This window comes from Lynx rufus, unplaced genomic scaffold (assembly GCF_022079265.1).
Source record: "Lynx rufus isolate CCGP_SWC_20201006 ecotype Redwood Valley unplaced genomic scaffold, mLynRuf1.p SCAF_14, whole genome shotgun sequence".
Classification (NCBI taxonomy): Eukaryota; Metazoa; Chordata; class Mammalia; order Carnivora; family Felidae; genus Lynx; species Lynx rufus.
In genome coordinates, this window is record NW_025814828.1 from 41,094,647 (window position 1) to 41,121,472 (window position 26,826).

The window sequence follows — 26,826 nt, forward strand, 5'->3', positions numbered from 1 at the left end:
GGACTACCACCCCCAGCATGCCTCGCGCGTTTAGGAAGTACCACAACCCGTAGGGGTGTCTGGGTCTGACACGGGCGCCGACGGCGCGGGAGCAGGGGCCAGCTTCCCTCTTGCTAAGCATCTGTGGTACGTCCCAAACCGGGCGCCCTCCAAGGCCCCGCGCTTCCGAGCTCCGCGCAAACTCTGGCTCTTGTACGACGGAGGTGGTTTGCTCTTCCGTTGCCCCGTGGCTTCGGCTCATCTCCAGCAGGAAGGCGAGGCTTCCGCCCGGCGCAGGGGGTGAGCTGGAGCACGGTGCCCCCAAACCCTGGACAGCATTTGGGGGAGGGGGCTCTACTGGGGGGATCCCCTAATGGGCACATTGGGAGGCTCTGGGCCCGGGGTGGCGCTTAGGGGTGGCTGTTTTCGAGGGGTCCCTTAGGAAGTGGGGTTTGGGGACGCCCGGGTGGGATTTTTGAGTCTGTCTTTGGGAGTATCACCGGGCGGCAGGGTTTTTATACCCCTCGGAGACAGGGTTTAAGGGGATGTTTGAGGAGACCCTTAAGGTCCGTGTATTAGTACTCTGTCCATGGGGCAGGGTTTCGGGGTGCTCCCCAAAGAGAGAGGCGAAGTTTGAGCATCCCGAAGTCAGGGCGGAATTTGGGGAGAGCTTGTTTCAGGAAAGGTCTTGGTGACAGTGAGAACGTTCGGGACCGACGTGGCATTGTGGATGTATCTGTGGCCTTTGTGACCTCAGGCTGTATGATGAGGTCCCCCCGCACTTGGGTACTCGGGGCGAGGAGAGTGGACATGTCGCGGTCCATATGCTTTTAAGGAGAGGAGCCCCCAGCCCAGGCTGTGGAAGGGACACTGGAACCCAGTGTGCCAGGCTCTTCCCGAGGGGACAGCGTGCTGCCGGGCCTTCGTTGGCCGCGGCTTTTTTCATTATTCATGAGGAGGTGGGGCTGTTGAGGAAGCCTATTTTTGCCTCCTTCGCACCTGGTCCGCGGGAAGTATCGGCTTGTGAATTATTCACGAGAGGGCGGATCAGCGTGCTGGAGGGGTGTGCTGAAGGGGCGTTCTGCCGTCTGCCGGGCAAACTAGAACTCATTGATTAATCGTAAAGGTGAGTAGCGCCCCCCCCCCCCGTTTTCCGTGGCTTTTCTAGGGGCGTTGCGCATAATTCATGAGGGGCGTAGCTCTTACGGTCTCATCTGCATGACCGGCTGTTAGCTTTCCCTTTACGGGTTCCAGATTTAAGCCTTAAATCTAAGCAAAGGAACGAGGCCTCCTGCATTGTTCATTCCTCATAGCTCAGTAATTCCAGATTATCAACAAAGGCTCTAGACTCCAATCTCATCCATCCTTGTCAGCTGTGTGGTCTTTGGCAAATCTTTCTGTGAGCCTGAAAATGGGTATGGGCATGATGATGGTCAGGTCATTTCACACTTTATTAGCCCATTTAATCCCCACAACAATCCTAGGAGGTAGGTTATTATTATCCCATTTTATAGATGAGGAAACTGGGACACCGGGAGGCTAATTTGCCTAAAGTTACTTACAGTCAGTGAGTGGCTGAGCCAGGATTCAAACCCAGTTAATCTAGTTCCAGAGTCTGTAGTCTTAATCAGATGCCATAATGTGTCCCCACCACCACCAGTTTAGTGGCAGGTACTAATAATGTTGGTCACACAGCACTTTGTGCCAGGCACTGTTCTAAGCCCTTTCTGCCTATTTACTCATTTAAACTCCATCTCCAGGTAGGTTACTATTGTTCTCATTTTATGGCGGGGGTGGGGGGTAGCAGGAAACAGTAGCCCAGAGAAGTGAAGTGTCTGGCCCCAGGTTACACAGCTAGTCATCGGTGGGTAGAAATGATTTTTGTGAGGGTTCAAGAGCTCTCTAAGGAGGTCACCTTCGAGCTAAGACCTGAAGGCCAGGAAGGAACCGATTTCCTGCTCTGCATTCCTGAGACCAGTGACACAATGCATGGAAAGGACCCATCACCATAATATGCCGCCTGTTAATGTGATCTGTTATTATTTGAGAGAAATGTCTCTCGGGTGCTTATTGTGTATCCAACAGTTGTATCTCTGGTGACCTGTTACTCTATCCTACCTATTCAGTGGACATTGTGGTGGCTTTAGCATTCTGTTTTCCAGTGTCCTTCTGGACGGTTGTCTCAAGGCATTGTGTTTTGTGTTTTTTTTAATTAAAAAATTTTTTTAATGTTTATTTATTTTTGAGAGAGACAGAGACAGAATGCGAGTGGGTTGGGGCAGAGAGAGAGGGAGGCACAGAATCTGAAGCAGGCTCCAGGCTCCAAGCTGTCAGCACAGAGCCTGACGCGGGGCTTGAACTCACAAGCTGTCAGATCATGACCTGAGCTGAAGTCGGATGCTCAACCGACTGAGCCACCCAGGCGCCCCAATTTTTTATTATTTTAAAAAATTTTTATTTTTGTGTAATCTCTACACCCAACATGGGGCTCGAACTCACAACCCCGAGATCCAGAGTCGTGCACTCCGCCGACTGAGCCAGCCAGGGGCCCCAAGGCATTGTTTTTTAAATAATGCCCCACGTTGGAAGTTTCTCTCGCAACTGGGTATACCATCACCCATAACTAATTTTTTTTTTTTACCCATAACTAATTTTATGTTATTTTATGTTATTTTGGGTTTTTTTTTTTACTAATTTTATATTCATAGAGGTAGATATTTACATAGTTCTTTTATGTTAATATATAATACTTAAATTTAATAGTGCCCTGTGTCAGCGCTGCTCCGAGCTCACACTGTAATCCATATTCTCTCATTTTCCTAATAGCACATTTTGCCTTTATGAGGTAGATGGGTTCTGTTACTATCCCCATGTTACAGTTGTGGCAGCTGATGCACCTGCCAAAGGCATATAATGAGTCTAGATTTGGTTGGCCCAAGGCAGCCCTGGTTCCTGTTCAGTTAAGTCAGGGGTGGGGAGGAGGCAGCTGCACTTCCCCTGGGTTTCCCCTTTGGTTGTGCAGCATCATCTTTCATTATTCATGAACAGGAAGGTGTGGCTGTGTTGCCTTGGCTGGAGTACCACAATCCCTACTAGCTGGGCAGGGCTGTCTTGAGTGTTTCCGTTCATCCAGCCTCATACATAATTCATAAGTAACTAGGTGGGGCCTTTCTTGACCCCTCTGAGTTTCCAGGTTGAGCTGCTGCAGCATCATCATTCATTATTCATGAGCCGGGGCGGGGGGGCGGGGGGAGGAGTGTGTTTTCCCTTTGGTAGCCCTACTTCCTTACTTGTGCTTATGGGGTATTAGATGCAGCAATAGGCGGACCGGTACCTTTTGTTCCAGCCCACCGGGCCTCATGCATTATTCATGATAAGATGTGGCCTTGGTCTCCTTGGCTTCCGGGCTGCTGTAAGGTCGTTAATTATTCATGAGCTACGGGGGCGTGGCTTCCATGTTTAACATTGGCTTTCTGGTTGCCGGGTGTTAGTCCACCAGCCACCAGGCCTCATGCATAATTCATGATTGGGAAGTGTGGCCTTGAGGTCCTTCTTTTCCTTAGCCTCCTGGCTGCAACAATGTATTCATTATTCACAGTTCCATGGGGCGTAGCCTTTATGTTGTTTTACCTGTTTTCCCAGTTACTTCCACCTTCACCACCAGGTGGAGCTCTTCCTCTTCGAATGAGTCAGGGACCACCATACATGATTCATGAAATGGGCGCGGCCTGCCTGCATCCGGGTTCCTGGGGGGTGGGGCTCAAGGTTTTGTTCCGGCCTCAGACTCCGCAGCCGCCATCTTGTGTCGGCGGCGGAGGCGAAGGAGGTGGCCGCGGCGAGCGCAACCACTACGGCCGGGGGAGGAGAAGGCGGCCCAGGCGGAGGCGATTCTAGGCGGCCCAGGCGGCGGGGAGGAGGAGGAGGAGAAGGAGGAGGAGGGTGGCGGCCGGGCTTGGCTTCGGCTCCTAGAGGAGTTGGCGGCGGCGCGACCCGGGGAACCGGCATTGGTAACAAACGGCCTTTCTCAGCGCCTTGGCCGGGGCAGGGGTTTCGGGAGGCATTGGAGGGGCCTGGGTCGGCGCTGGGCCAGGCTGGTGTCGGGATTGGTGGTGGTGACTTGGCGGTGGTGATTCGGATGCTAGGGATCTGTGGGGAGGGGGGGTACAGATCTTGGGGCGGGGTCCACATTTCCCATCCTGGACCAGCCCAGTCCCTCGGGCTCTGAAATCTGACCTTGGGGTCAGGACCCCCCCCCCGCCCCCAGGATCTGCTTTTAGAGACTCAGGCTCAATATCCTTAGTCAGGGTTCGGGACCCTGTCCCGAACCTTGTATCGCAGGTCAGAACGCCCCCCAGTAACCAATAGAGACTTACGGGATTGACATTCCTGGTCGAAGCCCCCCCACACAATGCAAGCCATTAAAGACCTACCCCAGAATCTTCTTTCAGACACTTCTAGTTTCTCAGTATTTGCTCTTGCATCTTCCAAGAGGGGCTAGACCGCCGGGAATGTCCTTCATTTCTGAAAATCTTCCCTAGCATCTTCCCTCAGGCCACCCCCCCCTCCCCCAACTCACACACGCATTATCTGCCCTCAGAGCTTCCAGGGAGACTAGACCCTGTGAAAGACGATTTGGGCCTGGCCTCCATGTCAGAGACCCATTCACGTCTTCAACCCCAACCTGGCCCTAACGTCTTCCATCAGAAAGCCCAGCATTTCTAATCCGAAGTTCTCAACATTTACCTTTAGAGGCTCCTCTAATTCCTGGTATCTGCCTTTAGAGACTTTCTGTACTTTAAGAGAATGCTTTCTTTTTCATGCTCAGTATTCTTTTTAGAGACTGCCTCTTGCGGGTCTCGGCATATCCCTGATCATAGGTTCCTAACTCCCAGGATGTTCCCTCAGAGCCTCCCAGAGGACCAGAAGCCAGGGAAGAACTGTTTGGACACATAATTTGTCCATCACAGATCCACCTGCCTTGGCAGACCCTATTGCCTCCTGGCCGGTCCATCAGACTCCTCTCAAACCCCACCCTTCACTCAACCTCTGCCTTCAAAAGCCAACCAGGGTTCCAGCTTCTCTCACAGCTCCCTTAACCTCACATCAAGCCTCAGGATCTAACCTCAAGTCTTTGAAGGTTCCCAGCATCAGTCAGAGGCCCCCGGCTTCTGTTTTCAGGTTCATAGGACCCCAACATCGTTGTCAGATGTCCCTTTCCCCAACAGGCCCAGTTGTCTGTCCTCAGTCAGAGTAGAAAACCCCCTTCTCAGCATCTATTCGCAGAGCCTCCATGGGATTCCACATAATTGGTCAGAGAAACCCAACCCTGCTTGGAGACCTAGTCAGTATCTGCTTACTGAACTTTTTAGGGCCAGACCTGTCTGGGCTCAGCTTCCCCTCTCCTCGCTGTCAGAGCAGTTGCTGTACTTAGCATGTATCAATCAGAGATAAGACCAAGCCTTTGTGCTCCATTAGAAATCCCTCCCCAACCCTACCTGAGGACTTACATTCACCTCCGTAGCCTCCTGGGACTCTGATGTTGATGTCAGAGATCTCTCTCCCTACAAGTCCCTGTTATTTTTGGTCAAAGATTTTTCTGTGCCACCAGCATCTGCCCGATGAGACCCCTAGGTCCCCAGCATCCTCCTGATGGAGAGCACACCTCCCCCCAGACCCCAGCATCTTCCTACAGCCTCCTTGGGCCGCAGAATCCCCCACCCATTCCCTGTGCCACTTCCAGGGGACCTGGCTACTGCCCTCCTCCTTGCAGCCTCTGGGGACCTCTAGTGTAATTTCCTGGTCCTTCTCTGAAAGATCCTTTCCAAAGACCCAGATATGAGTCTTAACAGCCTGGCCTGGCTCTGCTCTGCCTGCCCCCTAGGGCTTCTAATCCCCTATCCCATCTCCCTCTGAGCCTCTATGGGCTCAGACAGCCACCTCTTGACTCCTCTCTTTTATGTTCCCAGGGACTTCTCAGTTAATCCCTCCCAGGAGGTTTGACAGGCCCCAGCATCCTGTGCCCTAGCTTCCCCATCCTGATAACCTGACCCTGTGCCTGCCCCCTCTCAAACCTGCTCCAGGACTCCTACCTCAAACCTTCTTCTCTGGTTTGGGTGGTAGAGAATGCTCAGGCTTCACAGTCACCAGTTTGGAGACCTCAGGCAAGTTCTGAAACTCTCTAAGCCCCAGTTCAGCTTTGCTGAACAATGGATAGTACATGCGTCCTAATTGGGGCCTGAGCATATGTTGAGGGAGAAAAGGTATCAATTTTGTACTGGGGGTGGGGAATCTTTATCTCCTCTCTGGGGTTTCTGCCCCAGAATCCCTCTGCTTGCCTTGACACTGGTCTGTTCCAAGTCTTAGCACTGGGCTGTTCCAAGTCTTAGCAATGGACATCCTCTCTGGAACAATCACCCAAAGCCCGATTAGACCCTTGCTGGCGGCAACAGGAATCCAGAGGTAAAAAGTGCACATATTAAAGATCTCTGTGGTTCTGGATCTTCTCTCAGATTTAGGAAGCAAGGGAGATGGTGTGTCTCAGACAAGGAAATGGGTGACAAGGCAAGGAGATAACTAAGTAATGGAGGCCACTGCAGGTGCCCAGGGAGGAGCTTAGTTATGTCTTCAAGTTGCTGAGTTCTGACCACAGGAGTAGACATTTTTAACCTTCTCAGCAGCCCCTTGAGGACAGTCCCATTTGTCCCTACTTTTGGAGAAAATGGGGCTCAGAGTAAATGAGATCCCTTCCCCAGGTCAGAGGGTCTGTAAATGGAAAAAGATGGTTTACTTTGCATACTAATTCACCAACTTTTTCTTGTCTAGGTTGGTGCTTTGCATTCCAAGTAATTAGGTTGGTTGGCTCCAGGGCCCTAGCCAGCCTCCTGCCTTCTGGGTCCTCCTCCCTCACGGCTCATCCCTTAGCCCTGTGGGCTGGGCCCTGAGCTTGGTCCTGACTCTCTTCTTCCAGGGGGCGTTTGGCAAACAGGCCTGCACCAGTTGCCTGACTGTGGGCTAGTGATTGGAGTTCTCTGAGCCTTTGTTTTCTTATGTGTGATGTGGGAATGAGGTTATCTGGTTCGTGGGCATTGTTAGGATTAGACAAAGCCCTGTGATTGACAGGCGGTAAGCTTCTGGTAGATGGTAGGGAGCTCCTGTCCACTTGCTTAGTGTCAGAGTATGACAGGTGCCAAGATGAAATCTTAGGTACAGTGGGGGTGCTCGGTATGATGGTGGGGGGAGGCAGAAATGGCTCATTGGAGGAGAACAGGGGCTTAGAAGAGCACTGTGGGGTGAGGGGAAATGATTCAGGGTCCTGTTGTCTCCAGCATCTGGATCCAGCCACACGCAGCTTTCACTCCCACAGCAGGCTGTATTGTTCTGTCTCTGAGACCTGGTGTGTGATGCTTGGCAAGTTAATTTGACCTCGTGAGCTCAGGTTTTCTCATTTGTCTGGCAAGGACACTCAACCCTGCCTTGCAGGGTCAGGACCATTGAGGGAATGAAATGTGAGAACACCGGGCGGCCGCCTGGACTTCAGGGTCAGCAGATCTGTTCTGGGCCCCGCTTGGCCACTGTGTTTGTGGGAACCTCAGTCAGGTCGCCAGATGTCCCCGAGTGAGTTTTTTTTCCCTCCTCTGTTAGTTGAGAGATGTCGCCAATAGTAGCCCAAACCCTATGGGGGTGCCCTAAGGACAAAGTGAGGCAAGGCTGATGAAGTGCTCAGTGTGACATCTGGCGCAAAGAAGATCTCTAATAAATATTCATTCACTGTAATTGTCCACCTGTGTGAGGGGCTCCGTATGCAGACAGGGCTTGGGAAGCATGTGTTTTATCTCTCACCGTGACCTCTTTTGTTGGCCTGGGCCTTTCCCCTCCCGGAGCTGGGGGAGGGGTGGAGTGGGCTTTGTAAAACTCTGCCTCCCAAGCCCTTCTGGGGGGACTGGGTTTTCGGCAAGGTGTCTCCTGCCATCACGTTCCCCTGATGGAAGTCTAAGCCATGTTTCCCTCCTGCGCCCCTGTCGCCGGGGTTAAGGGTGAGGAGAACAGCTGCTTGTTGTTGTGTGCCCGCTCTATGCCAGGCTCTGTGGTCTGGGCTCTGTTTCATCACTTTAGCAACTCCGTGGGGTAGGTAAGTTGCATTGTCAGCCCTGTCGCACAGGTGAGTGACCTGAGCCTATAGGGGTTAAATGATGCCTGTCAAGGAGCGGCAGGGTCTGACCTGAACCTACACCCTCCTCTGACTTTCCCACAAGGACATTCTTCTTGTCACTCCTCTCACCCTGCAGGACTGGAGTCTCTCCCTCATGCTGGGCTGGGGAGAAAGGCGAATGGCCTAGTGGTCAGCAACATGGATTGCAAGCCAGACCACCTGGGTTCAGATCTTAGCTCTGACAGCTGTGTGACCCTGGGCAAGTCACCTCACCTCTCTGTACCCGCCTCCTCTTCTGTAAAATGGAGACACTAGCCCTTAAGTCTTCCCTTCCCCCGCAGTCACCGCTAGCCAACTGAAACGCCCATGTGCCCCAGGCTCACCTCTGACCCTCCTTTTCCCTTCCAGATGTCCAGCTCGCCGCTGTCCAAGAAACGTCGCGTGTCCGGGCCTGATCCAAAGCCGGGTTCTAACTGTTCCCCTGCCCACTCCGTATTATCCGAAGTGCCCTCGGTGCCAACCAACGTAAGTGTCTTCTCCCTGGACCCTGGCAGGCAGGGTGGTGGCGGTGGTGGGTGGGAGAGCCTTCTGTATCACTGTGCATCTGTCCACGCCCTCCTCCATTTCTCCCCCAACCTGTTCTTCTCTGTCCCTAGGGAATGGCAAAGAACGGCAGTGAAGCAGACATAGATGAGGGCCTTTACTCCCGGCAGCTGTAAGTGGGGCCTAAGTTGGGCCGAGTGGTGGGAGGGGCGCCAGGAGGATAGGGTCAGGAGGGCCAGGCCTTGACCTGGAATTACCCCCTGACCTGGCAGGTATGTGTTGGGCCATGAGGCAATGAAGCGGCTCCAGACATCAAGCGTCCTGGTGTCAGGCCTGCGGGGCCTAGGTGTGGAGATCGCCAAGAACATCATCCTTGGTGGGGTTAAGGCTGTCACCCTACATGACCAGGGCACCGCCCAGTGGGCTGACCTCTCCTCCCAGGTATCTCTCCCTGGCCCTTCTTCCCTGCTGACGTGCCGGTCCCCCGGGCTCCGCCGCCACTCCCTCCTTCCCTGGCTCCCTTTTGCAGTTCTACCTGCGGGAAGAGGACATCGGGAAAAACCGGGCTGAAGTCTCACAGCCCCGCCTCGCTGAGCTCAACAGCTATGTGCCTGTCAGTGCCTACACTGGGCCCCTGGTCGAGGACTTCCTTAGTGGCTTTCAGGTACCTGGGGTTGGGGGTGCAGGGGGTGCTACCCAGCCTCCTTCCCAGTTTTCTCACAGTACATCTCTGCTTTGTTCGTTAGTTCTCTATTAAGTGGGCTGGGCTGTGTGCCAGGTTTCATGCTAGGGATGCAGGTGGGATTTGGACCCTGGGCCTGCCTTTTTGGGGAGCGGGGCGTGTGAATGGGCAAGACCTGTGGAGTAATGGTTGTGAGCACGGGCCGGCGCCATGCTGCTGTGGTATGAGCCTCTAGTCTACTAGTGTGGCCTCAAGCAGGTCACTTCATCTCGGCTTTACTTTTTTTCATTTGTGGACCTGGGACCGATAGTAGTACCTACTTCGTAGAGTTTTTGTGAAGGCTAAGGGCTTAGAATAGCAGCTGGCACATGATAAAGGCCATCTGGTTATTCGTTAAATAAAAACTCTGAGCCGGAAAGAGGAGCTATGGGAGCGGAGATTTGTGCCCTGGGTGTCCCCGTGGGCCAGGGCACTGCCGCTGAGCCTGAGGCGGTCGTAGGAGCTCGCCCTGGCGGGGAAGGGCGGGCGGGCTTTCGGGCAGAAAGCAAAGTCCCAAGGAACACGGCTGAGCGGGCATTGTCTCGAAAACTGGGAGCACGTGGGTGTGGTAGGAGTGAGCTCAGACTTTGGCTGCGGAGGGAGTTTTACTGCTGTGTCTCCCAGGCCAAGGCAGGGTTGTGGGCAGGCAGCAGTGGGCGTTGGTGTGTAAATGAGTCAGCTGTTCTCCGCACTCCATCCTCCTGGCCGCCTCATCACCTTGCCTGCTACCTTGCCCGCCCTGCCGTAAGGATTGGCATTTCTCTTCGCTGGGTCTCACCCTGGCTGCGTCTGCTACATCGTAGATACTTTGAAAGGGAGTTGAACAGGCAGAGCTTTAAGGGTCCTTCTCTCTGAGCCGCCACCACCCCCCCCCCCCACCCCTGGCACCAGCCTTCCTCCATTATTCTCTCTTCTCTGCCCCAGTCCTGGGCCCTTTCCCTGAGCTTCCACCTCTCCACAGGTGGTGGTCCTCACCAACACCCCCCTGGAGGACCAGCTGCGGGTGGGTGAGTTCTGTCACAGCCGTGGCATCAAGCTGGTGGTGGCAGACACGCGGGGCCTATTCGGGTGAGTGCCCCCTGCCTTGTCCCCCGACCTCTGCCAGGTCCAGGTCAAGACCCCCAAGCTCTCACTGCCCTCAGCACCCCGCTCAGCCGCCCATGTTTTGGATTCTGTGTGTCCAACTCCCCCCACGTGGCATGGGCACTGTGCAATTCCCAGCAGCTATGGGCTGAATTTGCTCAGCAAGTATTCGCTGCACCTTGAGGGACGCACAGGTCCCCGTGAACATGGGACTCTTCGAGCATTAGCCCTGTTGCCTCCCTCTACAGGCAGCTCTTCTGTGACTTTGGAGAGGAAATGATCCTCACAGATTCCAACGGGGAGCAGCCACTCAGCGCTATGGTTTCTATGGTCACCAAGGTGAGATCAGCCTCGGGGGCCCTGGCAGGCAGGTGGGCAGCAGCAGGCCTTCCGTCTGCTCCTGGTACCCTGAGCCTGCCTCTGAGGCTCACTCTGCCTTTAACCAGGACAGCCCCGGTGTGGTCACCTGCCTGGATGAGGCCCGCCATGGATTTGAGAGTGGCGACTTTGTCTCCTTTTCAGAAGTACAGGGCATGGTTGAACTCAACGGAAGTCAGCCCATGGAGATCAAAGTCTTGGGTGAGCTAGGGCCTTGGAGGAATCAGGGAAGATAGGAGATATGTCCCTGGGCTCTGAGTGAGGGGAGACCCATCCTGGGTGTCAGAGGTAAACCGGAGATAGAGTCCCCTGCTGGTGGGCATGGGGTAGAGGCGCTATCTCATGTTTGAGCTGTTCCTAGAATAGGTCCCTAGTATCTGTGTGGAGGGGGAGAAGTTCTCTGGTGTTTGAACAGAGCAGATCAGAGGATCCACTTGTGTCTGAGCCGATTTGGACAAGGAGCAGAAAATGTCTTCTAGTATGGACTTGGGTCCAAGGACACAGGCTCTCGTGGGCTCTGAGCCTGGGTCTTGGGGAGAGGAGAGATAATTTCTAACGTCCAAGTAGAATCCGGGGTGGAGAGATGGCTCCTGATGACTGAGCTGGATCGGGGATGGATTTTCCCTTATCTTGGGGGTGTTGTGGGTTTTAGGGAGGGCGGGTAGCCTGACAGTTTCCCCGTCTACCTAGGTCCTTACACCTTTAGCATCTGTGACACCTCCAACTTCTCCGATTATATCCGTGGAGGCATTGTCAGTCAGGTCAAAGTACCTAAGAAGATCAGCTTTGTGAGTGTGGGGGGTAGTGAGTGGGCTGTGGGGGGTGGTTCTGGGCATTTCTAGGCTCTGATGATGCCCTGCCCCCCACAGAAATCCTTGCTGGCCTCACTGGCAGAGCCTGACTTTGTGATGACGGACTTCGCCAAGTATTCCCGCCCTGCCCAGCTGCACATTGGCTTCCAGGCCCTACACCAGTTCTGTGCTCAGCATGGCCGGCCCCCTCGGCCCCGTAATGAGGTGGGTGACTCAGTGGGCCAACCAGGGCAGATGACCTCGGCACTGAGGGCTCACCGTGCCTCTACCGGTCTACTCTTCCCCGTCCCCTCCCTCCCTCCCCATCCCTCTTCCACCAGTGGCCTGACAGGTGCCTTTTTGGTTCCTTCTGCCTCACCAGGAGGATGCAACAGAGCTGGTGACCCTAGCGCAGGCTGTGAATGCTCGAGCCCTGCGAGCAGTGCAGCAGGACAGCCTGGATGAGGACCTCATCCGGAAGCTGGCATATGTGGCTGCTGGGGATCTGGCGCCTATAAACGCTTTCATTGGGGGCCTGGCTGCCCAGGAGGTCATGAAGGTCAGGATGGGTAGAGAGGGGCAGGGGCAGGCCAGGCACCTCCCTGAGTCCCATCATTTATTGTCCATCTGTGTCAGTCCCCAAGTAACCACTGACCACTTTCCCTCCCCTCCCCAATCCCCAGGCCTGCTCTGGGAAGTTTATGCCCATCATGCAGTGGTTGTACTTTGATGCCCTGGAGTGTCTCCCTGAGGACAAAGAGGCCCTCACGGAGGACAAGTGCCACCCGGTATGTGTGTGTGGCCCATGGGGGGGGGCCCATGGGGAAGACATCATTGGGGGCATTTCTGGCGAGGCTCCCTCTGACGTGGCCCTTGTCCCTTCGTGTTCCTCAGCGCCAGAACCGTTACGATGGGCAGGTGGCCGTGTTTGGCTCAGACCTGCAAGAGAAGTTGGGCAAGCAGAAGTACTTTCTAGTGAGTAATCCCCTTAGACGCCTGGAACCTTCACCTCCCTGGGCCTTCGGCTATCTCTTCTAGAGTCTCCCACCTCTCAAGGGAGAGTCTTGCGGTTCTTGTACCTCTGTCGCGTGCCTTTTGCCATGTTCTTTATCTCGAGGGAAAGCCTGGCGTGTCCTTCTGTTTCCCCCCACCCTGGCTCTGCCTTTCCTCAGACGGCTATGGGTTTTTTTTTCTAGCCCTGAGACTTGAGGATGTGGCCCCTAGACCCGCTTCACCTCTCCTGCTGTCTTTGGGGAGAGTGAGGAGTAATATGTGGTGTCACGCTCACCTGTGCCACCCTAACCAGCCTGTCTCTCCTCAACTGCCTCCTAGGTGGGTGCAGGAGCCATCGGCTGTGAGCTGCTCAAAAACTTCGCCATGATTGGGCTGGGCTGTGGAGAAGGTGGAGAGATTGTGGTCACAGACATGGACACTATCGAGAAGTCAAATCTGAACCGACAGTTTCTGTTCCGGCCCTGGGACGTCACGGTGAGTGGGCTGGGGAGAGGGGGTGAGATTTTGTCATCTCCCTTTTCCTCCTGTCTTTCGCTTCCATTCTTTCTGGAAAGGAGGCCTTTCCACCTTTTTCATTCAGTTCTTTCCCTCAGCTTCTCTGTCTCTCGTTCAGCATTTATCGAGTACCCTTCCATCGGATCTGCCGTGTTTCATCTTTTTTTATTTTTTGTGTTTTCTTTTTCCTTGATCTCTTATCAGTGCTGGTTGGGACAGTGTGTAGGGGTCCCCCAAACCACACCCGGGTCCGATGCTGGACTAGGAGGACTCAGGACAGCTTGTGGCCATTTTCACGGCTATGATTTCTTCCAGCAAAAGGATGCAGAGCAAAATCAGCAAAGGGAAAAGGCACCCGGGGCGAAGTCTAGGGGAGACCAGACACAAGCTTCCGAGACTCCTCTCCCAGTGGAGTCGCACGGGACACCCTTACTTCCCCCACTAGCAAGTTGTGAGAAATGTTGCCAACCAGGGAAGCTCACTAGAGCCCCAGCACCTAGGGTTTGTACTATGGGCTGGTCACATAGGCACCGTCTGCTGGGCACATACCCAAATTCCAGCCTCCTAGAAGGAAAGCAGGAGTTCGGCACACATCACACCGTTTGCATAAGCAGTCTAGGCACAGTGAGCCACCCTAATCAGATAAGGAATGGTGAGAACCGTCCTGAAATCCAGGTTCCTAGACCGGCCAACCAAGGGCCGACCTTGCCAGCAAGCCTTCCCTTAGGAGAACATCTGTGCTACATTCACACTTTTCTGCCAGATGGAGCCCGGGCTGTTCAGGGATCGAGCTGGGAAGCCTTCTGTAAGGGACAGTGCCATGTTTGCCTGCCCAGGATCTGTTCCCCTTCCATTTATTGACTTAGTCACTAGGTAGTCGTGGGCGTAGGTGCTGCTCTTGCACTTGGGATACGCCAAGGAGACAAAGGCTCTGGAGAGGGAGGACAGGCCATAAGCAATCAACACAGCAAAGCGGTGCAGTTTGTAGTTAATGTTGGTAAGTGCTGTGCAAAGGAAACAACGAAAGCAAGCTAAGGGAAGTCAGGCGTGCCCAGGAGATGGGTTGGCAGTTTTGCATTACAACGGCTGAGGAAGGATTTGTTTCTGCAGACCTGGAGGGTAGAAGGGAGTAGGGCCCCTTTTTCTGGGTAAGAGCATTCCAGGCCAGGATCTTGATGGTGTGGCGGTGGGTAGGAGATGAGCTAGAGGAAGTGGGGGCCAATTCATTTTCCCCTCAGTGGAGGAGGGACATGACCTGACCCGGGCTTTGAAAGGATCCTGTTTCGTTGGAGAGAATGTGCCCCAGCCCTGGGTGCCGTTCCCTGAAAGAGCGGTAGGTATTGGGTAGGCATAAACACAGATGCCTGGCCTCTTGTCTCCAGTCTGCATTTATCCAACTGCTTCTCTTTCCACTGAGCCCCTGCCATCTCTGTTCCAGCCCTAGCCGTGTGGCACTATCACAGACTGTCTCCTTCTAAATCGGGGAGCTTTCTGAACTCGGGGCCTGGTTCTTCCCAGGCATTAAATAAATCTACTTTTAGGAAGACAGCCCTATCGAGGTTTGTTGGATGAGTGCGTGAATAACTGAGCTCCGTTTTCCCGTCCCACCCTCGGCCCCCTAGAAGTTAAAGTCTGACACGGCCGCTGCGGCTGTACGCCAGATGAATCCGCACATCCGGGTGACGAGCCATCAGAACCGTGTGGGCCCTGACACGGAGCGCATCTATGACGACGATTTTTTCCAAAACCTGGATGGTGTGGCCAATGCCCTGGACAACGTGGATGCCCGTGAGTTTGGAGGCGGGTGAGGTGGTCAGGGCAAAGGCGTGCGCGCGTGCGTGTCAGGGGGGCCTGTCTTCCCGTTCTCTGTTGACATTCCTTTCCTGGCACTCCTGTTGTCTCCCCGCCTCCCCCCCATAGGCATGTACATGGACCGCCGTTGCGTGTACTACCGTAAGCCGCTGCTGGAGTCTGGCACGCTGGGCACCAAAGGCAACGTGCAGGTGGTGATCCCCTTCCTGACAGAGTCCTACAGCTCTAGCCAGGATCCGCCTGAAAAGTCCATCCCCATCTGCACGCTGAAGAACTTCCCCAACGCCATTGAGCACACCCTGCAGGTGATCAGCTTTGTGGGGAGAGGGGAGGGAGCAGCCACTGGGCCCCCTCAGGGGTCCCAAGCCTCCTAAGCTCAAGATGTGCTTTTTCTCTACACTGGCCTCCCTCACTTCCCATCCAGCAACCTGGGTTTTTAGAGCGATTCATTTGTTCTTTTTCTTTTATTTTGAAAAGTTTTCAACGCGTAGAGAACTGCAGAGAGTGGCATGACGAATACTCAAATATTGTTCCTCGCCTAGATGTAATAGTAACTGTTAAAGTTAGGACCCTTTTTTTAAGTGCATTTTCTTCTTCGTTTCCTGTATTTTTCCTTGTTTGGGCTGGACTGTTATCACGGACCGCACAGCACTTCACTCCTTCATACCTCTAGTATGTTCTGCATAACACGGTCTCTCAGCCTTGGCATTACTGACACGTGGGGCCACATATTTCTTTGTCAGGGTTGCGGGGACATCCTCTGCACTGTCCAGTGCTTGGCAGCATCCCTGGCTTCTGCCCACTAGATGCCACTAGCATCCTTTTGCAGTTGCGACAACTCAGGATGTCTGCACACATTGCCACACGCCCCCCCCCCCCCCCCCGCCAACTTCGGGGGACAAAAGCGCTCCCAAGTGACAACTCCTATCCAGCCAAAACCCCACTTTCACGCAGAACAATTAACAGTATTTTCTTACTGCCTCCTCCAGTTATTTGTCTCTAATGCTTAGTCCCTATTCAGGTGTCCCCAGCTGTAGCTCAGAGTGGCTTTAACAGCAAGTTTCTCAGGATGATTCTGTTTGTGGGATGCATGTGCGAATAGAATACGGCACAGTGAGCCTATCACCAGGCTGAGTTATGACAAAGTGAACACACCTGGGTGACCGGCCCTGGGGCCACAAACCAGAGCCGAACGGCAACCCGAGGATAACCGTTGTGCAATCAGAATGGCCCTGTGGTCTTTGAGAGCAAACCATTCAGGATGTTTAGTTAGGGGTGTGGGGCGAGACCGGGAATAGGGAAATAGAGAAAAACTGGTTTCCTCGGCCACCTTCCCTTCTGACCTATAGTTCAAGTGGGGGTGTTCATATTTGAGCACCCACCTCGGGCTCACTAAGCCACGTGTGACTTTGGACTCCGCCTCTCTGTGCCGGATTCCTCTTCTGTGAAATGGGGCTGACTGCGTGTCTGCTTCACAGTTGTAAAGCCCTTAGTGTTTACTGTGTATCTGGTGCTGTTTTAGGAAACTCAGTATATACACACTTGCTCGTTTTTTCTTTGCAACCTCACCACACAGGTATTATTGTTACAGCATCTGTTCTAGAAAGGAGGGTGTAAAGGTAAGTGTTACTATATGCTCCTGAAGTCACAAAACCATATACTAGGTAGCGGAGCTGGGGTTTGAACCTAGATGTCTTACCCTCCAAACCCCCTCGTCAGTGAGTGCGTTTATTGTCCTAGGAATTTTCACCGTGCTGAGTGGCTGTCTTGTTTGCTGCCAAGCCCCTGGGTCCTGTATAGCGACCGTTTAGGTTTGGGTCTGAAGTTTTGGTTTTTTCTTTCTTTTTTTAAATTGTGGTAAAGAATACACGACCGAATTGTTTTGTTTTTTAATCAAGATGTAACGTATCTCTTAAGGTACACAGATCCTTAAGAATGACTTTGTTTTCACACGAACACTAGCATAGCCGCTGGTCAGTTCAAGTTCATTGGTTTTTAAATTGAGGGGCCGTGGCGGGGGGGTGGAAGGTTGGGGACCCGTGGTGGGGGGCTTCTCTTTTCCCAGAGCAGCTGTGTTTCTTCCAATTGGATTTATTCACTTTCTTTTTTAAACTTCTTTCTTAATGTTTATCTTAGAGAGGGAGAGAGGGAGAGACAGTGTGAGTGGGGGAGGGGCAGAGAGGGAGACAGAGAATCCAGAGCAGACTCCAGGCTCCAACTGTCAGCACAGAGCCCAACGTGGGGCTCGAACCCACAGACCACGAGATCATGACTTGAGCCGAAGTCGGATGCTTAACCGACTGAGCCGCCCAGGAGCCCCTCAACTGATGGTCTTTCTAATGACGTACACCCATTTGTCAACCATCACTCCATGTAGTCCATTTGGTCTGTCTTGCAGTGGGCTCGGGACGAGTTTGAAGGCCTCTTCAAGCAGCCGGCAGAAAACGTCAACCAGTACCTCACGTAAGTACCCAAACGCCGCCCCCGTGCCACCCCTGCCTGCCAGCCAAGGCGTCCCGTCTGCTTTCCTCACCAGTAACACCCAGCACCAGGCACACTTGTCAAATGAATCCATGAATCCTGGGGGTCAGGACTAGCTTCCCGTGGAGAAAGTGGGGTTGCCCTGGAGCCCACTCCTGGGGCCGCTGTGTAATCCTGCCCCTTTGACCCCTCCAATTCCTGATAGAGACCCCAAGTTTGTGGAGCGGACCCTGCGGCTGGCGGGCACCCAACCCCTGGAGGTGCTGGAGGCCGTGCAGCGCAGCCTGGTGCTGCAGCGGCCACAGACCTGGGCCGACTGTGTGACCTGGGCCTGCCACCACTGGCACACCCAGTACTCTAACAACATCCGGCAGCTGCTGCATAACTTCCCTCCCGACCAGGTAATGCCCGCTTGCCAGGTCCGTTTGGCGCAGTGCGTTTTCCCGAGATAGGAACCTGCTGTGGGCTCTCCACATGCTCTTCCCAGTCACTAGTCCAGCTGTGGCAGGCGCCCCGAGGCACGGGGATCTCAGAAGAATGATTAAGTCTGACCTGTTTCTCCCGTCGTATTGCCTTTGAGCCAGAGACTTCGTTTCTGTCTCCTTTACCTGTGGCATTCTGAGTCACACTCGATTCCCAAGGCTATACGATTATGGGGGAGAAGTTTTGTAGTTGAGAGCATGGGAATCCATATGGGTTCGAATCCCAGCTCCATTTGCACTTGGGGGAGTCACATAAGTTCTCCCTGCACCTCAGTTTCCTCTTGTGTGAAGTAGACCTGGTAGTAATTTACCTCGTGGGGGTTTTTGTGACGATTCGTTGGTACTTACTAATAGTAAGTTAGTACGGTGCCTGGCCATCTGTAAGAGTTGGTGAAATGGCTGTGTATCTTGCACAAAGTGAGCGCCCGCCTCAGTGAGGTCCCTGGTTCAACCTGGCATCAGAGCTTCCACCTCCAGGACCCTGCAGTCGGGGTCTTGCGTGACTGACTCCAGCGCCCTATGTGTGCCCAGCGAGTCAGGGCACGTCTGGGGCCAGTGCGAGGAGGCAGGCCTGTTAGGCCTCTCCTCTCAGGTCCTGCCCCTCAAAAATCTCTTTACTCCTCTAGCTCACAAGCTCGGGAGCTCCATTCTGGTCTGGGCCCAAGCGCTGTCCACACCCGCTTACCTTTGATGTCAGCAATGTAAGTCTCCTCCCTGGGGTCTCCTCAGGTCGGGTGGGGGGGTGGGGGGGTGGGAGGGAAGGAGGCTGAGGCACATCAGGTGAGAGCTGATGGGTTCACCCTTCCGGGCCCTGCCTTCTCACAGCCCCTGCATCTGGACTATGTGGTGGCTGCCGCCAACCTGTTTGCCCAGACCTACGGGCTGACAGGCTCTCAGGACCGAGCTGCCGTCGCCACACTCCTACGGTCTGTGCAAGTCCCCGAGTTTACCCCCAAGTCTGGCGTCAAGATCCACGTCTCTGACCAGGAGCTGCAGAGCGCCAATGCCTCAGTTGGTAAGGGTGTTTGGCCAGTCGGCCCGGAGTCCCTACCTACCTTGTGCCTGGCCTGGGCCAGCCTCCCCACCGGTCCTCGGCCCCTGGCTCTGCTCTGCGACCCCAGGCCTGAGGCTTCCCCACACCTTCCTTTGATCCTTCCTCTGAAATGATGAAGTTCATTTGGGCAAATTCTCTCTCTCTCTCTCTCTCTCTCTCTCACTCTCACTCTCTCTCACTCTCTCTCCCTCCTTCCTTCTCCTCCCCGATGTTTTGCCTTTAAGAGAACTAGCTGTTTGTTTCTCGTGCTCCATGTGTATTTGCCTTGGAAAGAAAAACTTTTCTGTTTCTTTTTTATGTTTCTCTGGGGGGTATGAACTCCACCAATGGTCTCTTTCCCTGATATCTGCCCCCCGTGTTCCTCTGTGTCTTCATCTTAGTATTGCCCTCCATATATCTTTCCTCGTCCCCCTCAGCACTCCCCCCCCCCTCCACCGTCTCCCTCTCCATATCTCTTCCCCTCAACTCCCCGTCTCTCTCCATCTCTTTTCCTCCAGCTCATGCCGAATATCAGGTGAAGGGCCAGATAAGAACTCTTAGGCTTTACAGGCCACATAGTGTCTGTGGCTAATCACCTGTCACAGTTGAAGCACGAAAGCAGCCATACACAACATGTAAATGAATGAGTGTGGATGTTTTCCAGGAAAATTTTACACATACAACAGGTGGCAGGCTGAATTTGGTTCAGGGGCTATAGTTTGCTGACCCCTGGTTTCTATGTATTTTATCTCTTTCCTTCTGTACCTGTCCCTGTCCATAGAATAGATGCTGCATCTATAGCTTTGTGACCCCGCCCCCCCGCATTTACCATTACCACCCCCCCATCTTCTTCTCCACAGATCTCCCTTCTCCTGTCATCTCCCCATCTCCTTTCCCACATATCTACCCCCTTATATTCCTCTCTGTATGTTTATTCTCATCTTTTCTTCCACATCTCCTTTCGTCTTATCCCTGTATTTGCTCCATTTTTCTCCTCATACACATATGTAGGTATGTACGTGTAGTTGTGTAAGTGGACACAAGATGTAATAGTGCATGTTACACCTGTATAATGTACATATGGTATACGTAAAGTGTATATAAGCAATATGTAAGGCGTGTATGAAATATACAACATACAGGGGCGCCTGGGTGGCTCAGTCGGTTGAGCGACCGACTTCAGCTCAGGTCATGATCTCACAGTCTGTGAGTTCGAGCCCCGCGTCAGGCTCTGTGCTGACAGCTCAGAGCCTGGAGCCTGCTTTGGATTCTGTGTCTCCCTCTCTCTCTCTGCCCCTCCCCCACTCATGCTCTTTCTCTCTCCGTCTCAGAAATAAACATTAAAAAAAATAAAAGAAAAGAAATATACAACATACATAAAATTTCCTACTTGTCAAATGCCCCCAATTTTCCCCTTTTTATATCTTCTGCTCCTCTGCCATATCTTTTCTCTATCTCCATGTCTGCATGTTCCCCCCAGTATTCCCTCTGTATATCTTTGTCGCCCCCCTGTCCCCTCCCCATAGTCTTATCCATGTCTCCCCACTTCTTTTGTAACATTCTCCCCAAGACGTATAGCTCTCCCATCTGGGTCTGTCCACGTCCACTTCCTCCTGATGTCTTGCTTAGTGTCTCTGGAGATCTCCCTCTTGATATACCCATTCCCCTTTCTGTCTCCTTCAGGTTTATGCTCTCTTGCCCTGCCCTACCTCTTCCGCTTGCGCCTCCTCTCTCCCAGGATAGTTTTCCTTTTCACATCTTTTCTCTACCTGAACATATTTTGCCACCCCTGCCCCCCACCCTGGGCTCCTGTTTCCCCCTCAGACGCTGGCCTGGGATCTAAATGGCTGATGGTATCCCTTTCTTCCTGCAGATGACAGCCGTCTAGAGGAGCTCAAGGCCACACTGCCCAGCCCAGAAAAGCTCCCTGGATTCAAGATGTACCCCATCGACTTTGAGAAGGTGCTGGGTGGGGGCCCTGGGCAGGCAGGGGGATGGGCTAGACAGAACAGGTCTGTGGGGATCTGGAGGCAGCCCCAGGCCTTTATGGGGATTGGATCATGGGCCTGCCACAGGCCCTGAAAGAAAAGACGTTCCTAGCCATGCGTTTGTGATCTGAGAGAGCCCAGCAGGTAATTGCAGTGGAGGATACTTGTGTCCCTAAAGTCCAGGAATCCTCTTTCTCCTCTGATCCTGTCATCATCTCCCCACCCTTCCCCTTCTCCGTCCCCCCATCGTAAAAGGATGATGACAGCAATTTCCATATGGATTTCATTGTGGCTGCATCCAACCTCCGGGCAGAGAACTATGACATTCCCCCTGCGGACCGGCACAAGGTGAGGGGAGTCTGGACCTGATTTCCTGCCTCCTCCGCTAAACCTCCCAGACTTGAGTTCTCCACATCCCATTCACTGTGTGTGGGCTCTGAGCTTCTTCTACCTTGTACCACCTTTCTTGATCCTTCTGCCTCACAGAGCAAGCTGATTGCAGGGAAGATCATCCCAGCCATCGCCACGACCACGGCGGCTGTGGTTGGCCTTGTGTGTCTGGAGTTGTATAAGGTGGTGCAGGGGCACCAACAACTTGACTCCTACAAGAATGGTTTCCTCAACTTGGCCCTGCCCTTCTTTGGCTTCTCTGAACCCCTTGCCGCACCCCGTCACCAGGTGAGGGCCTACATCAGGGCAGGTGGGTTTGTGAGTGGGGTATTTCTCTGTAGAGCTTGCTTTAGTTTGCTTCATAGCTTGTCACCAGGTGAGAGTTTCTGTCAGTGTGTACCTTCTTTTGTGCACCCGTATTCATTTATTCACTTACCATATTTTGTGCTAAGTATTGGTCTGAATCTGCCAATGGAAGCCCTTAGAAAAGATGGGATTTTTTTTTTAAATTTTTTTTAATGTTTTTATTTATTTTTGAAGGAGAGAGAGAGCTTGAGTGGGGGAGGAGCAGAGAGAGGGAGACATGGAATTTGAAGCAGGCTCCAGGCTCTAAGCTGTCAGCATAGAGCCTGATGGAGGGCTCGAACTCACGAGCTGTGAGATCGTGACCTGAGCCGAAATCGGACGCTTAACGGACTGAGCCACCCAGGTGCCCCAATGGGATATTTTAATTAATTAATTAATAACCCAAGGAGGTTATTAATGACACAAAAAGAGCAACCAACGTCCATTGGGTGCTTATTCTAATTACTTTTACATGTTTCATTCATTAATTCACTTCAAAGTTTAATTGAGCACCTGTGTGCCAGGTACTCTTAATAGGTGTCACGAAACTCTATTGTGAAATAGAGTGTATAAATGACATGATAAGTGGTTTTAGAACCCCCAAAAAAGGGCAGGGTAAGGAGGACTTGAGTACCAGGTGACAAGGGGATGGGTCGGGGATTTTAAATATGAGATGGTCAGGAAAGGCCTTGCTGGACAGATGACATTTGAGCCCAGACTTGGAGGAGAGGAGACCAGGCAGGCTCCTGGGGGGAAGGGAATTCCAGGCAGTGGGATCAGTCTCCAAGGGTTCTGAGGTAGGAGCATGCCTGGCACGGTTGAGGAAGACTAAGTCGTTAGAGCAGGAGTGAGAGGTTGAGGGGGTAGAAGATGAGAACAGAACAGGATCCCAGTGATTAGGCCATGTGGGTCATAGGTCATCGGAGGGTTTCCGTGCTTAACTCGAGGTTTGACGGAAGCCACTCGTTTTTGACAAAAGAAGCTTGCAGTCTGACTTAGCGTGTTAGCATGAGCGGTGGTGAGTGGGGCAGAGGCCGAAGATAGGACTGACCCTTTGGTGGCCCCATCCCATGGGACCGCTCCTTGTCCCGCAGTACTATAACCAGGAGTGGACGTTGTGGGATCGCTTTGAGGTACAAGGACTGCAGCCTAACGGGGAGGAGATGACGCTCAAACAGTTCCTCGACTACTTTAAGGTGAGGTCCCTCCTGCACTCTCCCCCGACCTGCCAGCAGCGCGTGCAGGTGACTCACTGGTCTGTCAATCCCCATGAAACTGCTGTCCCCTTCTCCCTCCTCCAGACAGAGCATAAGTTGGAGATCACCATGCTGTCTCAGGGCGTGTCCATGCTCTACTCCTTCTTCATGCCAGCCGCCAAGCTCAAGGAACGGTTGGATCAGCCGTGAGTTGGATGGCGGGGGGCCTCCACTTGCAGCTACTACACCCCTGTTCACCACCCTCCGCTTCTGCCTCCCTGCCCCCCCTCCTTGCCTTTTGCCTCTCTGACCTGCCCCTCCCCCCGCGCCCAGGATGACTGAGATCGTGAGCCGCGTGTCGAAGCGAAAGCTGGGCCGCCACGTGCGGGCGCTGGTGCTTGAGCTGTGCTGCAACGACGAGAGCGGCGAGGACGTCGAGGTCCCCTACGTCCGATACGCCATCCGCTGACCCTGTCCATGCCCGTAGACTGGCCCCAGCCCCACCCCCTCCAGCCCAGGGGCTCCCATTTGGCCTCTGGCAGTGGCCCAGCTAGCCACACTTGGTGTTCCCTCTTCATCCCCCTACCTGCACCCCTCTTGCCGCTGCTTTCTACCTTGTTTGGAACCTGAATCCTAATAAAGAATTAACCCAGATGTGGCATGCCCTGCTGGTTCCAGGGAAGGAAGAGACTTCCTGGAGCTGTCTGGTTCAGGTGGTAGCCCAAAGGGCTCAGCGCCCGCCCCCCGCCCCCCCCCCCCCCCCAGCTGCCAGTTGCCTGGGCAGAGAAAACGTGGCAATTGCCACCTCTTCCTCCTGCCCTCCCTGCTTAGGAAGAAATTAGAATGCGGGTACCTAGGCCCATGTGACTATATTTGAGCGGGGGTTCAGATTTCATCTGCTCCAGCTCCTAACTCCCTGCCATGTTGATTTTGAGAGGTAGTATAGAGTAGTGTTTGAGCAAGTCCTGTGACTTCTCTAACCTTGTTCCCCCTCTGTGAAGAGGAAAGTTACTGCGACTGGTCGGCCAGGGCTTGGTCAATGTGGCTAATGTCCTTGGGGCTGATCCCTTCCCACCTGGTTCAAAGCCCCAAGACCCTGGACAAGTCTTTACCGTCATGGTTCCCAGTGCCAGGAATGCCTGTGGTGCCCTGGTTGAACTTCCCAGCTGCACGAGGGCCTAAACAACTCTGTTGGACTGAGGAATGCCCGTGACTGTGGAGACTTTGCAGTTTTCATGCAAATAGTTGGCTTAGAACATCTGTGGAGGAAAAGCCCCTTTCCCATTCCACCCTGCTCTCCCTTGGGCCTGGTCTGCTTGTCAGGAGGCCTCCTACCTTACAGAAGAGAGCCAGCTGTGGGTTGTTGGTTACAGCAGGCTCACCACAGGCCCTACCAGGACCACAAAGCTCCCCACACTCATCCGTGGCTCATGGCTGAGCGCTGTAGACAATTGAAAGCACTGATCGGACAGGCAGACTGGCCACCTGGTGTGTGAGGATGCCACTCCCGCCTCTCCGTCACCCAACCGGAAGGCCAGCTTCTCTCTCCCTCTTAGAAACAGACCCCTCATTCCTTCACTCAACCCTGGGTATTGGGAATAGCGCAACCTATCCCTGAACCGGACCTGACACTCCTCACAGCATGTCCTGACATCTGCTGCCCTTCCTGGGCCAGCTCCAGACCCCAGGCACAGTGTATGCCCTTGTCCACCCCGTCTCGTGACTCTTTCTTGGCCTGCTCTTCTTGGGTGACCTCATCCTTCCATGCTTCCTTTTTATCTCCCTCCAGGACACTAGGGACTGAGTGTTTTACCTGTGGCATCTATTTAATGGTGATGCTACCTGTTTTAGGTCAAGCAGAGAGGTTTTCTCACCAGGGATACTTTTTCCATTATTGCTGCTCAAGAGTACATTCAACACCATACCTCCTGTCCACTGTTGCTATGATGTTACAGCATCTGAGACTTAAACACAAACTTCCTCTGCCCCCTTTCTCCACTGTCCCAGCTCTTTGCTATCTCCCCCATTATAGCTCCTGAGTCTGGACACTTCTCTCTTTCTTCACCACCCACCCCAGCTCCCAGATCCCTTACTACCTTAATTTGCCCCTGCAACACTTCATCAAGAACCCATGAGTCTTGGTTGCATCCTCGTTTCCCCAAATGCTATTTTACTTTTGTCATGTTTGTCTACCTTTATAATACCAAGACAGAAGACCAGGGTTCAGTGGGCAGGGTTTGGGTCACTTCATCGAGTCCCCTGCACCCAGCAGGCACCATGTAGTGGTACATGGTTGTCCCTTGTCTCAGCCTAGAGCTTTGCCATCAAACATTTGCCACATTTGTTGAGTGCTTACTGTGTGCCAGGCACTATTGTAGGCATTGGAGACAGCAATGGATCAAAAAGTCCCTGTCTTGGGGCACCTGGGTGGCTTAGTTAAGCGACCAACTCTTGGTATGGCTCAGGTCATGATCTCACGGTCTGTGAGTTCGAGCCCTACATCGGGCTCTGTGTTGACAGTGTGGAGCCTGCTTGGGATTCTTCTCTCAACTCCCTACCCCTCCCCTGCTCGCTCGCTCTCTCTGTCAAACTAAATAAAGTTTAAGAAATTAAAAATTCCTGTCTTGAGGGGTGTGGGTATGTGCGTGGGGGGGAGGGGTTCTGTTCTGCTCGGGTGAGACACAGAATAGACCAACAAGTAGATTGTAAGAGGTTGACCGGTGCCATTAAAAAGGTCCGTACAGCCAGGTCTGGGGATCTAGAAAGATGGGGGTGCAGGTAGGCATTTGTAAATAGGGTAGTCAGGGAAGGCTTCATGAAGGTGACATTGAAGCAAGGACTTGGAAGGAATTAAGGGATGAAACGTGGATATCTAGAAGAATATTCCAGGCAAAGGAAACAAGTGCAAAGTCCCTGAGGCTGGATTATGCCTGCTTTATTCAGAAACAGAAGGAAAGAAATACATCTGGAGTGGAGTGCGAGGAAGAAGGGTAGAGGAGGATGAGGTCAGAGAAGTGAGGGACCTGATCCTATAGCCCGAGGTGCACTTTTGCCTCTCTCAAGTATTTCTACTCCCATCATGCTCTTGTAAATTCTCGCTAGTATGAAACTTACTGAAAACTCTAACCAGTGTGACCAAGGCTGCTATAAAAGGAAGCCCAGAAGAGGCGGGGAAGCTGGCTTTGGGCTGGGGTGCAGTGTAAAGATATCCCAGAAAGGCCTGCCAAAAGCTGCCGCCATTTGAGCTGGGCTAGGTGATAGTGTAGGAGTTTTTCAGGCATAGAGGAATTGAGGGATTAGTTTTGTTGGCAGTGCTTGACACACAACAGACGCCCAATAAATAAAACAAAACCGCAGACCTGGGGAGAGCCACGGGCGGGGCTCTGGCAGGAAAGAGGTAGTTGAGAGGTGGCAAGAAAGAAAACCCAATCCAGGGTGCATACGCAAATGCTCGCGTGAGGCGGCAAAGAGATCTTCTTGGACCCAAAGTCCCAAGCATGCGCAGTAATGCACCCTTCCCTCTAAAGGTCCGCCTTTCTTTTCTCAGCCTAGGCTCCACCTCCGTGAGTCTTGCTGAGGGAGATGGGAGGGGCTAGAGGCGGGACGAGGGCGATTGAACATTCCTTTGACCAATCACCTTGCGGAATATTCGGCCTATAGTGAGAGAGGAACTCAGAACAAAAAGAAGTGCCCGCCCCCCGAGGTGAAAACCAATGAACACCGGGCAGAGGCGTGGTAGGAGACCAGTGAAATCACGCCTCTTCAGTTCGGCCACGCCCTTCATTCTTGCTCAGCCTCACCCCAGGGGGCAAATCTGATTGGCTGGGCGACAACCTCAAAGGGCGGGGCCGCACACGTTCACACTGAGAATGAGCTAGCGGAGGGAGCGGGGAGGTGGGGGAGCACATCTGGGCGGGGCTAGACTGTGTCCTATCTAAGGTGGTAA

General features: G+C 53.3%; 1 protein-coding gene across 2 annotated transcripts; it reads left to right on the top strand.

The window, feature by feature from the left end:
• Positions 1 to 206: 206 nt before the first annotated feature.
• Positions 207 to 23,534, top strand: UBA1 (ubiquitin like modifier activating enzyme 1). Of its 2 annotated transcripts, none has more exons than XM_047076138.1 (26): positions 207 to 279; positions 8,537 to 8,653; positions 8,785 to 8,843; positions 8,944 to 9,112; positions 9,201 to 9,335; positions 10,354 to 10,460; positions 10,724 to 10,814; positions 10,922 to 11,054; positions 11,544 to 11,641; positions 11,723 to 11,869; positions 12,027 to 12,203; positions 12,328 to 12,432; positions 12,539 to 12,619; positions 12,977 to 13,132; positions 14,776 to 14,941; positions 15,074 to 15,270; positions 17,364 to 17,428; positions 17,652 to 17,847; positions 18,555 to 18,629; positions 18,754 to 18,943; positions 20,835 to 20,923; positions 21,205 to 21,297; positions 21,436 to 21,627; positions 22,779 to 22,880; positions 22,986 to 23,086; positions 23,214 to 23,534. In XM_047076138.1, the coding sequence occupies exons 2-26, from the start codon at positions 8,537 to 8,539 to the stop codon at positions 23,347 to 23,349; spliced, it is 3,177 nt and encodes a 1,058-aa protein (XP_046932094.1). In that variant the 5' UTR covers positions 207 to 279; the 3' UTR covers positions 23,350 to 23,534. The 2 variants fall into 2 exon arrangements, with proteins under 2 accessions (XP_046932094.1, XP_046932093.1); XM_047076137.1 differs by lacking the exon at positions 207 to 279 and adding an exon at positions 3,769 to 3,986.
• The last annotated feature ends 3,292 nt before the right edge of the window (positions 23,535 to 26,826 follow it).